Genomic DNA, 15,762 nt, shown 5'->3' on the forward strand with positions numbered 1-15,762 from the left:
GCCCTAGAAAAAGATCCTTTACAGATACTCATCCTTAACAAAGGCATTGAGCGAGGAGCAGCTGAGCTGATCCAGACACCACTCTTTCCGTAAACACTGATGCCTCTGTGAAGGCACCATCACTGCCAGACTGCCATGCCTCGATCATGTCGAAGCCACCACCTCTTGCCTGTCGCCACGCAGCCTATCGGAGTCCTGTTCATCGTTCTCTGCTCAGATCAAAGGTCGGCTGCCATTTCACTACATCTTTAGTGATCCCCTTTCTCCCTTCGGTTGTAATTGTCAAAAGCTTTGGTTTAGCCCATCTTGTTATATATTGTTCTACTTTACTCTTAGTTATTGGAGCCCTTTCCTCCTAATTTTAAACTCCTAGAGATTAGGGATCTTGTTATCTTCGTTTCAGTTTTCATCTTAAATGGCAGACAAGGAATCATTTGGTTAATTTTCATTGAGAGTGGGCTGTTCGGGGAGAAATGGAAATCAGCCTTCGTCCTGAGAGGTAATGGGTGCTACTTAGGATGCCCGCAAAGAATTTCGGGCAGCAGTGGTCACACTCTCAGTGTGATGAGGGAACTTACACTCTGTGGCCTTCTGTTTCCCTATGTATGAAGATGGGCAACTAAAGAAAGAATAGGAAAAAATAAGTACCTGAAAGTATTTATATCATTGTAGGTGATATTTAAATGAGACATATCACAAACATTCTGAACTCTGGACTTGGAAACAGTAGTACTGAGGGTATTAGTTGACTGCTTACTCTGTACACGCTGAGTTACTCTGTAAGTTGACCACCTACTCTGTAGTTACTACTTATTCAGAGTACAGCACTAAGTAGACAGATAGATGGATTCACACATACATACAAAATAAGTTCATGTGATGTTATTAACTAGTACTGTTGGATCTGTGGAAGAGGGTGAAATCCCCACCTTTGTCTTTTGTTTCTTTATATCGAGTCATCCAAGGAATATAAAAAAGAATGTGTATATATATATATATATATATATATATATATGTGTGTGTGTGTATTACTGAGTCCTTTTGCTGTACAGCGGAAATTAACACAACATTGTAAATGAACTATACTTCAATTTTTTAAAAAGTTAAATAAAAAAAAAAGGTCATCCTATCCACCTGCTCATTGAAGCAGGTTATAGTTGGTGGTTAAGATGCTGAAACCCACAAGTTGCTTTATGCCCATTCTTAGTGGTCCCCAGTTTTGAGGAGACTTCATGCATACATGAATGAACACTAGCTCAGCACTAGACTGTTGTCGTTTGCCTTATTCTTCACTGTTGAGGAGCTGGTTGGAATTTGTTCATTCCTCCTACAGGTTTTCAAACCACCATTGTTTGCGAGGTCATGTAGTACAGTAGAGCACAGACTCTGGGTGGTCTGTGGCATCCCCTCCATGGCTACACGTTTTGCTCATTAGGTCAATGACTAGGCTGCAAACATCAAAACACTTTTGTTTGCTGCCTCTCTATTTGCTTAGCTCTTATTAAGATGCATGATATGCTGTGCTCCTCCCCTGTGTGTTCTATGATTCCTATTACTCATCCCTAGTCAACCCAGGTAATAAATAAAAAGAGGGTCTTGCATTCCTTTTATTCATTCTCTGGTTTGATTGGAAAAAGTCAACTCTAATCATGTATTGCTATCAGTGACATGGAAAAAAAAAGAAGGGAAGCAAGTTGGAGAAATTTAGGAAAGGTGACTTTATAAAGACTAAAAAGACTAAAATTAACCTAGTGGTCTTTTACCTGGGCAATTGATTAATCAATTAATTGATTAATTATCAATTAATTAATCTCCTGCCTGCCTGTTGTGCAAGTTTTCTTGCTTCCTCTCTTATTCTTTCCTCTCCTCTCTCCTGCGTTGTGTAAAATTTCAAATATACGGAAAAGGGCCTGGGGCAGGAATCAGTGTAGCTTGTTGGAGGAATCACCAGACCGCCTACGTGACTGTGGCTGCCCAATGAGCTCCAAGAGGAAAGGAGGAAGAGGTTGCAGGGCCAAGGGCTTTTGCTAAGGGTTTTGTTCTACGTGGTGTGATAGGAAGCCTTTGAGCATGATTTAATTTATGTTTTTAAAAGGCCACTCTAGGTGTCGCAGAGAGTGGGAGTGATAGGCGAGTCAGAGGCTCCAGCTGTAATTCAACCCAGATAATGGCTGGTGCCGTGGGGGTGATGAGAAATGGCCATATTGGGGATATATTTTGAAAGCAGAGCTGACAGAACTTTCAGATAGATTCCTTTTGGAATAAGACAGGAGTCAAGCTCAACTCCTAGTCTTGTAGTCAGAGCATTTGGGTGAAGGGTGAAACTGTTCACCATGGCATTTGTTGAGGGCAGAAGTGAATCAAGAGTTGGCTTTGGAACCTGTTCAGTTTGAGTTGCCTATTCGATGTCCAAATGGAGGTGGCAAGTAGGCAATTGGATATAGGAGTCTAGAGCTCGAGGGAACAGTCAAGGTTTATATAGACTTTCTCAACAATCTTCTTTGTGTAGGTGGTTTTTAAAACCTTGGGGCTGGTTGAAATCACCTAGGGTGAGAATGGAAAGAAGTGAAGATGCCGGGCTGAAGCTTGAGGCATCTTACAGAATTGCAGAAGAAGTAGCCAGTGGGTTAGAGCGAACCAGAGGAATGTTCCATGAAATTAAATTCATTTGAAGTGTGTTAGATTCTGATTGTTGATTTCGTTGACTCCTTAGTATTAGATTGTTTGATGTATGATGATTTGGGATTATGGAATTTTTGTTTTCATCTCTCATTCTGCCCTTGCACAAAACCACTCTGAGCCCAGTCCCAGCCCCATTTCCTGGCGTCAAATGGCACCCTAGATGCTGTGCCCTACGTCTTCTGACCTTCAAGCCCCTTAACCCAACAGAAGCTGAACTTCCAGTTGTCCCTGCCTGCTTCCTATCCAGGTGGCAATTTACATTAAGTTCATTTCTGGTCCACAGAGATGTTTATTTTGTTTTAGAGTGTGGCTAGGCTTTGTCTCTCTCTTTTTAAAGACTCTTTATACTTCATCATTGCTGCCTGTTTGGAGCAAGGTGGTCCATCGAAAACATGACCCGACTGTGCCATGCCACGCTATCCAGAAGTCTCCTTCATACCTTGCATTTCTATTTGTTCTTGGTTTTTATAACCCTCTTTTTTTTTAAATGGGATTTTTTAAGATGAAAAATTCACATTTAATAGATCTTTCATCATCCCTGTTTAGGTGTATATTTTCTGTCTTTGTCTCAATTATTTACGTCTGTTGTTTTAATTCATTTTAATGACTCTGGAAGTCAAACGTCTAAGTTACTTTTTTAAAAATAGGGCTTTTAGTATATTATCCTAAAACATTAGTATTGCTGGGGCTTTTAGGCAAAAAGATGTAATTCCAACTGGTCTGCTTAATGCATCTACTTATCAGGATGGGATAAGGATATTGTTTTAGCCTAACTCAGTTTATTGTAGCTAACACGTGCAGACTGAGAATTGGTTAAGTTGGGAGTAAATAGTGTGTACACAGGATACTTGCCTTGACATCCTCTTAGTTAATGGAGTGAAAATCCTTTAATACATGCCTGTGTATTCATGGGGTAAATCAAACATGCAAAATCTTTATCTCTGTAAAACTTAGAGATACCCTGACCCTTCATAAGTTTACCTTAGAGCTGGACTAAGTGCCATAGTGTCATTCGGAAAAGCGGGGGTCAGAATAATGTCCCTGGGCAGAACACTCATGCACCTAAGATGTTTTCAGATAAATCACAGTGTGGAGCATACATGAGCTGGCCATAATATTACAGTGTGTGACCATTCATCCCATGCACTTTGATATACTTAAGGAGAACGGTGAAATAGAAGTGTAATCATTTCTCCAAGAGGGAATGTCAACCCATTAATGAGTAGAAGGCTTATTATTGTCAGTTGAAGCAGCAGATTTTTGCCCAGCAATTTGGATTGCTGAGTTGGTGTGTTCACAGAGGTAGATGTTCATTTCAGGCTGTGATAGAAGGGAGGGGAACACTTTTGAAGAGGATTTTTTGTTTCACTTTTTTGTTTGTTTGGTTGGTTCTTTTAAACCAATGACAGCATTTTGGAATGACTGCAATTTGGGGCATTATAATAAAAATTTAATAAGCATAAAATATAATTTCTAAATATAAATAAGTAATTGACATTTAAAAGAGTATTACTCAAATATTTATGCATTTGCGTAAAACCAAATAATCTTGAAATAGCCCTTTACTACTATTATATTGATGCATTAAAATCATAGCCCATTTTTTAAATTATATGTCATAGATTACTTACCCTTGTTTTTCTTGTGACTATCTGCAGTAGATCAGAGTAAGTACTAAGAAATACTGTCTGGTTAGGCTGTTGGAAGAATACTTTCATGCTACTAGAGCAGCTTTCTAGGGTTTATACAATAATTCTTCAAAAAGTTGGAAACTGGTCTACTGAGACAATAAAAAAATGGAGGCCATGTTTTTCCCCAGGTTATACAGTGATGTTTACCCACTAACAACCCATTAATTGAATTTACATTAGAATTTGTTCATTGCTTTTACTACTTAAATTTCATTGGCGACTTAGGGACTTCATATAATTACTTTGAGCAACTTCATTGGCTCTGTGAAAGACATAGTAACATTGATGACATTTTTATGGAATCCGACATATATTAAATACTTAATACACATCGTGTTTAGAAAAACGTAGACAGCCTTTAGAAATAACGCGTGTAATATTGTGGGTTTTGGTGTTGCTTTTGTTAAAGTTTTAGTTTGTTTTCTGTAGAAAGTCCAACTTTGCTCTTTGCAAAGTTCTTTCCGGTAGCTAGTGAGCCAGTATTTCTTTGGGGGGAATTTGGCAGTAATAATTGGGAATTCAGCTTTTAAATTATGAGTTATGTGTTATGGCAGATTTTCAAGAGCTGTTTTATATATCAGTACATTGTCATTTCTTCATATATGACAAGGATATTTTTCTCTAAAATCGAGTAAAGGAATAAATATTTCTTAAATTGTTTTAAGTGTTTAGGATAAAAATCTTATCCTTTCTGTTTTGTAACTTTACTATCGGCAAATAATTTGGGATTTAATAGTTTAATAGTTAAGTGGACTTTAATTTCCGTTCATGTGATATCATGTCATACTGTAGGACTGAGTTGCTTAATGAACATTATGTTCTATGTACCTCTTTCTTTTATTCAAATTTTATAAAATGTACAACATCCTTTTGTTCCTTGGTATACCCATGTCTTACCTAGTAAGTTGGGCATTCTGGGGAGACATTCCCTCTTTCTGGTCTCTGTGGCACATTTTTAAGCCACATTGTTGAAACTGATTTAAACACAAGATTAGTTTAGTTTTGTCTTTTCCTTTCTAGTGGTATACTTGAAAACTCCAATTAGCAAGAATTTCTTTTTTCAGCAAAGTTTATTCGGAGAACTCTGTTTTCTTTAAAAATTAACAAAAACCTGTCACAAAACTTAGGAATTAGGATCCTTCTTTGTTGACATAAGTAGCCTGAAACATAAAGCTAACTAAATTGCATCAAATTTCAGAGACTAATAATCATACATTTGGGAAAAAGAGCTTCCACACAACCTGTGTTCTGTCAGAGTAATTTAATTAGAGGTAGTGATATTTCAATGTAATTTGTTAATGGGCACATTCTGCAAAAAAAAAAAAAAAAAGTAATTCTGCCTGAACACTGATCATTTAATATATTTTTAGCTGGATTCTGTCAAAAGAAAGGGTTTTCATTGAATTTCATGAAACAGAGATGCCTGGAGGAAGAATATCAATGAAGTGAAGAACAGAAGAACAGTTTAAATTTTTTGAGTTACTAGAATTGCATATAAGGGAGAATGTAATAACCTTACTGCTTTTCCAAAGGTTTAATATATGAAATTGTATGCATAGCATTATTGGACAATTGAAAATCTAAATTTCATATTTTGAATATCATAATCATCATCCCTACTGCTTGTTTTGATTCACAAAGAATATCATAGCTCTTTATTCCTTTCTTTTTTTTGTGGCAACTTGTATATAGATGTTAGTTAAATACTACATGACTTGCCCTGGAAAGAAAATGAAATAACAGCTTCTCTAGATTTTATAACATTTTAGAGAACATTGTAATAAAACCTCTTGCTTTTGGTGGGGAAATACCAACACTTTTAGTAATAAGAAATATTTTAGTTGTATTAATTTGATCTACAATAAGTTTGATTCTGATTTATTTCATTTCATAGACACTTCATCCTAATTCTGCTGCAGTGAGAGGGATTTAGGTCACTCAAGTTGAGACCTTATCATGTTAGGCTAGGATGTGCTGCAGTAACAATTACCCCCATTCTTCTGTGCTTAACATTAAAAAATGTCAATTTCCCCTTCCTGCGAAGAAGTCCTCCGTGGAAGCAGGAGACTCTCCAGGGCAGTGCTCCATGGCTGGACTCACTCACCCCTGGGGGTTCGATCCTGTTATTATCTGCGTTTAACATGTCCTTTCATAATTGCCACTGCAGGGAAAGAGGGCATCAACTTTTTTTTTTTTTTAATTTCTGCTGTTCAGCAAAGTGACTCAGGTGGCTCTCTCTCTCTCTCTCTCTCTCTCTCTCTCTCTCTCTATATATATATATATATATATATATATATATATATTCTTTTTTATGGTTTATCCCAGAACATTCAATATAGTTCCCTGTGCTATACAGTAGGACCTTGTTGTCCATCTATTCTCTATGCATATACTAACCCCAGACTCCCAGTCCATCCCTTCCCAACACCCCCCACCCTGCTGCCCCTGGCAATCACAAGTCTGTTCTCTATGTCTGCGAGTTTTGTAAAGAAGTTCATTTGTGTCATATTTTAGATTCCACATGTAAGTGATATCGTAAGGTATTTGTCTTTCTCTTTTTGACTTACTTCACTTAGTGTGATAACCTCTAGTTGCATCCATGCTGCTGCAAATGGCATTATTTCATTCTTTTTTTATGGCTGAGTGATATTCCATTGCATATATGTACCACATCTTCTTTATGCATTACTCTCTTAATGCACATTTAGGTTGTTTCCGTGTCTTGGTTATTGTGAATAGTGCTGCTGTGGACATAGGGGTACGTGTATGTTTTTGAATCATAGTTTTGTCTGGCTGTAGAGGGTATCAACTTTTAAATGTTGCTGCTGGGAAGCAATATGTGTGACTTCAATCCCCAGATTTTATTGGCCAGAGTAAGCCACATGGTCATGCTGAAGGCCAAGGAGATGAGAAGTGTCATCTTTATGAACGTTTAGAAAGAGGAGGAAAACTGAAATTATTGGTCATCATTCGCAATGCCAACTGAAGCATTAATATTTCAGCAGTATGGCAAAATAGATCAGTGTTTCCCAACCAGATTGCCAAGAATGGGATATAAGTGTGCTATAGATACTCATGGTTGAACTTTTTTATAGTGTTAAAAATGTGAAGGCATTTTTATTATAAAATAGGTCAGTAAATTAACTCACAATAGTGAAAATTACATTTAAATGCTCTTTCATCGCTTTCTGTAAAAACTTCCTGAAAGTTTTTATTATTTTTATTATTTTTCTCTTTTGCTCAGACTTGCATAGACCCAAGTCTCCACATAGCATCTCCCCAGATCTTTTCATTGACCAAGTACTCGCCGCACATGGAGTGAGCACCAAAATGTCCCCTTTCCCACTGAAGCCCCGCAGTCACCTGATCATTGTTTTTATATCAGTGTGTTGATCCTAAGTGAAAACTTTATGCAAATGTTACTTTTAGTATTCTTTCAATTTAATTTGCTTGCATCTTTTGCTCATACTTTTCTCCATTAAATTCTAAAAGAGAAGGAATATATAAATTTTATGTTTTTGTCAGGTACCAGAGAATTATTAACTTGGTTAGATTTCTCAGTTGTTTATTTCGTCTTCCCTCTTTCTTTTTTCCACTTTCTTCTTTTGCTTTTTTTCCTTTATTCCTGTTGGATTTTAAAGTTAACAGTCAAAATCTTTTCTCGATGGAAACCAATAGTTAATTTTTGTGTGTTTTTTAAAATTAAAATGTCTCTATTATGTTACATTTATATAGGTTTTTGGAAACAAATTCCTTAGAATTAAATTGATTGGTTTTTCTGGACATAAAATTTACTAAATTACTAAACAGGACTGTAAGTTGCAGAAATGGATTGCTTTCAAAATATTTTTTGATTATCCAGAACTGTAAATAATGATTATATTTTGTACATTTGTAAGACTTTCAATTATTAAATTAGTGAAAATTAATATTCAGTATTCCAATTTAGATTACAGTACGTTTAATTTTCCAAGCTTTTCATATGCCTTATATTTAAATGTTTTAACAATGCAGAAGACCTGAAATATATTTATTTTATAGTTGTAATATTTATAACATTCATTAGTATATTATAGGATAATATTACTTATACTTTACTATTTATATATTATATGTATATTGTATATTATTTACACATAGATTTTCTGAAGCTATACATGCCTGCAGTCTCTTTTGTCTTTAGATTTCATTTTAAAGTATGTTACTTTCCACTTTCCCAGTGGAAAATGAAAAGACTTCAGTTACAAAAACCCCTTCAAATGTTTTCCCTCAAATTGGAATTCATGAGTCCTTATAATTATTCTCACACTTGGTCTAAAGGTTTTATTTGATGCAAAAGTGAGCCAGTGAAGCTACATGCAGAACTAATTGTGTGGTCACTGTACCCCAAAACAACCAATTTAGGCAGAAGAAATTTGGGATTCTCTTCAGCAGAAAGTAAGGAAATTCCTTTATGAGATTGAGTATAGCACTACATGATCAAGTTCTAAAAGCCATTTATGGGATTTTACACTTAATGCCTTAGGCCAAAATGCCTCACACAAAGGCAGAATTTCTTATTTTACCAGCCTATATATGTGTCATCAGTGCTATACTGGAAACCAAGGAAGTAGAAGAAATCGAAAAGGAGCCACTTTTGAATAATACACTCAGGAGAGGTACTGTTGGCATGTCACACATCATAGTGACAGCACTAATCAAAAAGATTATTAGATCAAAAGAGTGATCATTGCATGTTGATGACTTTAAGGAATTAATAAATATGTTGGTTAATAGCAGTCGTTAGAATCCTTAAAGAGCATTATTCATTTTGAAAAAAAAAGGAAGACAAACTTTTGTAAATCATACATTCAAAGACCCAAATGAACACTTTAAAGCAAGATTTTAAGCAAATATTACATGAGGCTGATGCTTTGGCCATAATGGCGTGAAGGTATAATGGCTATAAACGGTATGAAGATATAAACATCAGGAATTTAATCTGAGAGCCCCATGATTGTTAGTTTTACTCACCTAGAAACTCTTGTATATAAAGGTTTGCTCATAAATCTTAAAACCACATAAACTGATATTATGAAAATAAATGGCAACAGCTTTATGCAAAGATCAGGGATTAGAAAACCATATTTGCTGATATATACCAAAGTGCCCAAGCTGTCCAAAGGACACTTTTTTTGCAAGAGTTTATTAGCTAATAGAAAAATGGATTGTGAGTGTGTTTGAATGTTGTTCACTGCAGATTTGTTGAAGGAGAGTTATTTGCTTGAAAAAAATAACCTATTTAACTGACATTTTGGAGCACCTGAATGAACTTAATTGAAAATCGCAAAGGCCATGTAAATAATATTACACATACTCACCAAGCTTATGGATTTGAAGCAAAGTTCAACTTTGGAAAAAGGATAAAAATGATTCATTTGTGATATTTAGTTGGTGTTACATTTTAAATCCTAAGGAAGAATTATTGACTGTTAGAGCAATACCTATATATGCTTGAAGTCAAGTTTTATCATTATTTTAAAATACTTAGGATGAAAAAATATGAAAACGTTTGCATTTCCACAAGGAATTTCAACATTGTATTTGTCAACTAAGAAAAAGAAGGACCAGGAAATTTAATCAGTATATCCCTCATGGTTCATGACGAGAAAACTTTCTGTCAGCTGGAGAAAAAGTGATGAACTCTGTGCTACCCATTTGCTACCACCAACTTTTGTGAATAAAGTTTGCCTTGATGGTAATTATCAAGGATTTGATGTCTCTGTCACAAGACTTGTTATTAAAAAGGCATTTCATGCAAATAAGCTCAAATTTCTTATTAAAGATCTTTTTAAATTTTTTTGTACGGAAGTTTTATGTGTATTTAATAGTCAGTATGTTTCCCAAAACTCTGTATTTCATTTTTCTTATCATAATTACATGCTATAAAGAAAATGTAATGACTTTTTCCACCAAGGTCCATATGGAAATTTCCAAACTGTCTCTAGTGTATCCTACTGTGCATGTGTGAAAAGGATTGGTGGGGACCCTAAATGGTTCTAGGAAAGATTGTTCCTCAAATTGAAACTCAGAAAGGGCCTAGAGTAAGCAAAGAATATCTAAGCAGATTTATGAACAAACCTGTACTTGGTAACCTTTCTCCATTGGAATCTGTAAGTAAAAACACCATGAAATCCTTAATGTTGAGACAGTTCTTCTCCACCTTCCTCCCTATCACTTCTTCACTAATAGATAGCTAGCTAACTCCTTAATAAATATTGCCGTGTCCCCATAGATGGAGAAGGTCTGTTAACACTGTGAAACTATTTCTGTTTTCCCAATATCCTTCAGAAATAGCAATTAATGTGGGGAAAAAAATACAATAAAAAAGTCAAAGATATATTTAGGCACAAAACTATTTTACAGTGTTCTCTTATAATTGTTTCTAAATATGGGTGGTGTTTTACTCAGGCAAAAATTATAAACTGTATGTGTGTATTTGCACATTTTCATTTCTGTGGTTTATGTAGTGCTATTAACTGCCAAATATTTAATATATAAGATCCGTGGTTTGCCATTAATATTTTATAAGGATATTATGGTTTTATGGTCAACATTAATTTGAGGTATTGCTTTAAGAGTCAAAAGTACTTTAAAATAATTATTTCACTGGTGTTTAATTTCATATTAATCATGTTAACAAAGTTTTATGTAGGCTAGAACACAGTAACTACATATTATATGTAAACTATGCAATGGCTCTAATAATAAATTTCTTGTTTAATATGATGATGTTTTTAGGCACAAACATTTAATTGTGTGTAGAGTTGTTTTAAATTTGAATGATCCAGTGGATCAAGTTTGCTTTTTCAGTTGTCTAAGGCAATTTATTTCCTTTTCTCCTATGTTTTGAAATTCTGCAGCTTCTACTCTAAGTTATTTGAGCACTTAAGCAAAATTAATGTCTTAATGTAAAGAAGATTGTCAGAAAAAAAATATTTCAAGTTGAGTTCGATTGTTTTTAAAATAACAGAATTTCAGCTTTATTACATGTCAGGTAAAATATTATGACTTTCATGAAACTATATTCAGTATCTCCATACATAGGATGTTTATGTAAAGTTATTGATTCAGTTATATTATCCAGCTCCAGCTAATACCACGTTGGGGCAATTCACTGGAACTCATGTTTGGGAGAGACAGGATATTGACAACTATCTACTCCTTTTAAATATCTAATAATATAGCTAGTTCCCCTAAAGGAAGTACTTTTTAATTATTAATCGACTTTATTTTTTAGAACAATTCTAAGTTTACAGAAAAATCGAGCACCAAGTGAAGAGTTCCATATCCACCCCACCCCATAGTTTTCCCTATTATTAACGTCTCGCATTAATGCGGCACATTTGTTACAACCAATAATGATACATTACTTTAAAGTCCTTAATTTTACTTTAGGATTCACCCTTTGCGTTGCTCAGTCCTTGAGTTTTGACAAACGCGTACTGTCACGCATCTGCCATCACAGTATCATACAGAATAGTTTCACTGCTAAGGATGCTTTTTTTTTTTTTTTTTTTTTTTTTTTTTTGCGGTACGCGGGCCTCTCACCGTTGTGGTCCCTCCCATTGCGGAGCACAGGCCCCGGACGCGCAGGCCCAGCGGCCGTGGCCCACGGGCCCAGCCGCTCCGCAGCATGCGGGATCCTCCCGGACCGGGGCACGAACCCGCGTCCCCCGCATCGGCAGGCGGACTCTCAACCACTGTGCCACCAGGGAAGCCCAGGATGCATTTTAATTTAAAATAAATGTATCATCACCTTTTCTTAAAAACCTATACATTAAGAAATGATCAAACTGCTTCATATTTTGTAAAATAAAGGTTGAAAATCGTATTATATTACTCAGAATTCTTTACCTACTATCCATTAGGAAAATGTTAATAACAGAAACAGCGTGGTTCCAGTGAACTATATATTTCTCCTCACAAGTCATGTAACTATGATGTTTGCCTTCCTCATCTCAAAGTGAAAATTTAAATCTAATCTTAATTTTACCATGTCCCTTGAATATCTCGTTCTCCCTTTCAAGTGGCTTCTGTCCACTCTCCTTTTTATTTTTAACCAGATTTTTTTGTAAACATATTTTGCCATAGTCCTCCTGAAAACCGTTTTGAAAGTCCATAAATGGTAAATAAATATATTATATAAATTATAAATATGTATTAGTGCTGTAACTACGCTTCTATAACATAGTGGTTTTCCACTTTTTCTATTAATTTCTATGTTTCTGTAAAAACTTTCTCCTAAGTAAGTTTCAGCGCTTGCTGCTAGGGCAGAAGTGACTCTGGTCAATTTTGAGGAAATATTCATGGTGCATCTAAGTCATAAATGAACAAAACAGCACACAATAAACACTGACCAATGGTTAACAAATGGAATTCGTGTATTATCCATTTATTAGACTACAGAGTGGGTGGTTTAAATGACAGAAATTTATTTTCTCACAGTTCTGGAGGCTGGAAGTCTGAGATCAAGGGGCCAGCCGGTTTGGGTTTTCTTGAGACCTTTCTCTTTGGCTTGCAGATGGCCATCTTTTCCTCTGTCCACGCAATGGTCTTTCCTCTATGTATAGGTGCATCTATGTCCAAATTTCCTCTTCTTATAAGACACCAGTCATATTGGATGAGGGCCCAGCCATATGAGCTCATTTACCTTAATTACCTCTTTAAAAACCGTATCTCCAAATATACTTATATTCTAAGGTACTGGGAATTAGGGCTTCAGCCTGTGAATTTTGGGGAACAGAATTCAGTCCATAACACTCATTGTAATTAATAAGCTTTTTAATTTGCATGACTTGAAAACAGTAAAACCTGGTAATTATTAATTAAGCATGTGAACCAGGCATATTTTGTGCATTAAATCACAACCACAGGATGAAATCAGGATTGATACTTCACTAAGGAGAACTTTTTCATTTGGCAATGGACCTTGAGTTGAGGTATTGATTCCACTGGTTGAATGTACAAAGGGAATTATGTAATACAAGACCTTTCTTTAAAACTGAGTAATGTCCCAAATGCTGCTTATTTTAATATTAAAGTAAATGAAAATTACCAGTTGTTTAAAAAACCCAGAACAATTTAATAACAGAAATATTAAACCAGTGGGGGCAGGGGTATTAGAAAAGCAAAACAATTTTAAGTAACTGACCATTATGCAGTTTCCTCCCACGTGTTTTCTCCGATGTCAAACTCTCTGGGATCACCCACTTCTCATTCATAGGATGTGCAGCAACCCTTTGTAGGAAAAGGCACATTTTTTCCTTCTTTGCTAATACATTTTTTCAAAGGCCTCTATCTTTCCTAGCCTGCATCTTTCTGACACGTGAATCTAAATAGGTAAGCTGAGTACCAAATTAGCCGAAGTCAGTGGCAGTAACAGTGAGTGTGAATTTTTCTCATTTGCCACACACTCTCATTAGCCCGTGAGGGGCTCAGCTCCTCCCCTCTGTGGGACATTCAAGCTATGCTCCAAATGAAGAACTCCTTTTTAATATGCTAGTTACTTTGGTACTTTCAGAGATCTAAATGTGGCATTACTCTCTTCCCAAGCATCTATCAAGCCTCTTTTACTTTACTTTCATTGTCTATTAAAGGTTTAAGACGTGAAGATCCCTTTGTGCTCCTGTAAGGCAAACAACCACTACGAGTCAAAAGCTTGGAGCATTGGTGGCTTTCTGAATTTTCTTCCCCATCTGTAGAACAGATAAAATGATTCCTACTTTGGGTGGTTATTCTTAAGGTTAAAGTAAATAACCTTAAGTGTCTTGTTTAGTGCCTAGCATTTAACAAATGTTAATTCATTTTCTTTCACAACCCAACACCCTAAGTGTTCATCATCATATGAATGGCTAAAGATGTGGTATACACACACACACACACACACACACACACACACACACATACACACACACACACACACAATGGAATACTACTCAGCCATAAAAAAGAATGAAGTTTTACCACTTGCAGCAACATGGGTGGACTTGGAGGGGACTATGCTAAGTGAAATAAGTCAGACAGAGAAAGACAAATCCTGTATGATATCACTTATATGTGGGATCTAAAAAATACCACAAACTAGTGAATGAAATAAAAAAGAAGCAGACTCACAAATGTAGAGAACAAACTAGTGGTTACCAGTGGGGGGAAGCGGGGAGGGGCAATACAGGGGTGAGGGTGGGAGTTACAAATGATTGAGTGTAACATAGACTATAGGGATGTCCTGTACAACATGGGGAATATAGCTAATATTTGGAATAACTGTAAATGGAGTGGTGTAACTTTAAAAAAAATTTTTTAATGAAAATTTAATAATGTAAAAATAAAATTTTGGGGGCTTCCCTGGTGGCGCAGTGGTTGAGTGTCCGCCTGCTGATGCAGGGGACGTGGGTTCGTGCCCCGGTCCGGGAAGATCCCACATGCCGTGGAGCGGCTGGGCCTGTGAGCCATGGCCGCTGAGCCTGCGCATCCGGAGCCTGTGCTCTGCAACAGGAGAGGCCACAACAGTGAGAGGCCCACGTACCGCAAAAAATAAAATAAAATAAAATAAAATTTTTGTGTTTCATGATGCTACATTTTATTTTTAACCTAATCAGGATATAGCTTTAGATGAATAGTTGTTTTTGCCTTTGTGGTATAATTAGTCTTATGTATTTATTATCTTTTGCAGTGAAGTTTAGCAACTGCAACGGGAAAAGAAAAGTACAGTATGAAAGCAGCGAACCAGCAGATTTTAAGGTGGATGCAGATGGCATGGTGTATGCCGTGAGAAGCTTTCCCCTCTCCTCTGAGCACTCAAAGTTCCTGATATATGCTCAAGACAAAGAGACTCAGGAAAAGTGGCAAGTGGCAGTAAAATTGAGCCTCAAACCAACCTTACCTGAGGATTCAGTGAAGGTAGAGTATCCAAGTATGGCTTTGGATGGAGTTATGTTTGCATGTGCAGTTTGAACTAAATACATACTTTGCATCTCATTAATGGGTGGCCAATATTTGACTTTGTATCAACTTCATTTGCTACAATAGTATTTTGCTGTTTTTAACCTTATAAGATGCTTAGACAAAATATATTATCAGCAATCCTAAACTGTATTTGAAAGGTTTGTTTATACTTTGAGATTTATAACTTAATTTAAATTAGAAGTAGTTGTTTGTTTTAAATTTCTTAGAAGCTTTATAAGATGTTAAATTTAACCACAAAATAATTGTTTGTAAGATGTCACCAGCCAAATTTATTAGATGGGAAATACAGATTTATAGTAGTAGAAGGAAAGAATTTCTGTCAAGGAATACTGGGTTTTTGTCTTGTCTCTTAATAATTAAATTGGGGAGTATGAATTATTTA

At 35.9% G+C, this 15,762-nt stretch overlaps 1 protein-coding gene across 2 annotated transcripts in view; it reads left to right on the forward strand.

The window, feature by feature from the left end:
- CDH2 (cadherin 2) overlaps positions 1-15,762 on the forward strand; it is a 213,475-nt gene that overhangs the window by 137,238 nt on the left and 60,475 nt on the right. For both annotated transcript variants that reach the window (XM_065890425.1, XM_065890426.1), the window contains one exon: positions 15,088-15,314. In XM_065890425.1, coding sequence (XP_065746497.1) covers positions 15,088-15,314 — 227 coding nt within the window. The remainder of the gene's footprint in view (positions 1-15,087; positions 15,315-15,762) is intronic.

Source organism: Phocoena phocoena, chromosome 13, assembly GCF_963924675.1.
Source record: "Phocoena phocoena chromosome 13, mPhoPho1.1, whole genome shotgun sequence".
Lineage (NCBI taxonomy): Eukaryota > Metazoa > Chordata > Mammalia > Artiodactyla > Phocoenidae > Phocoena > Phocoena phocoena.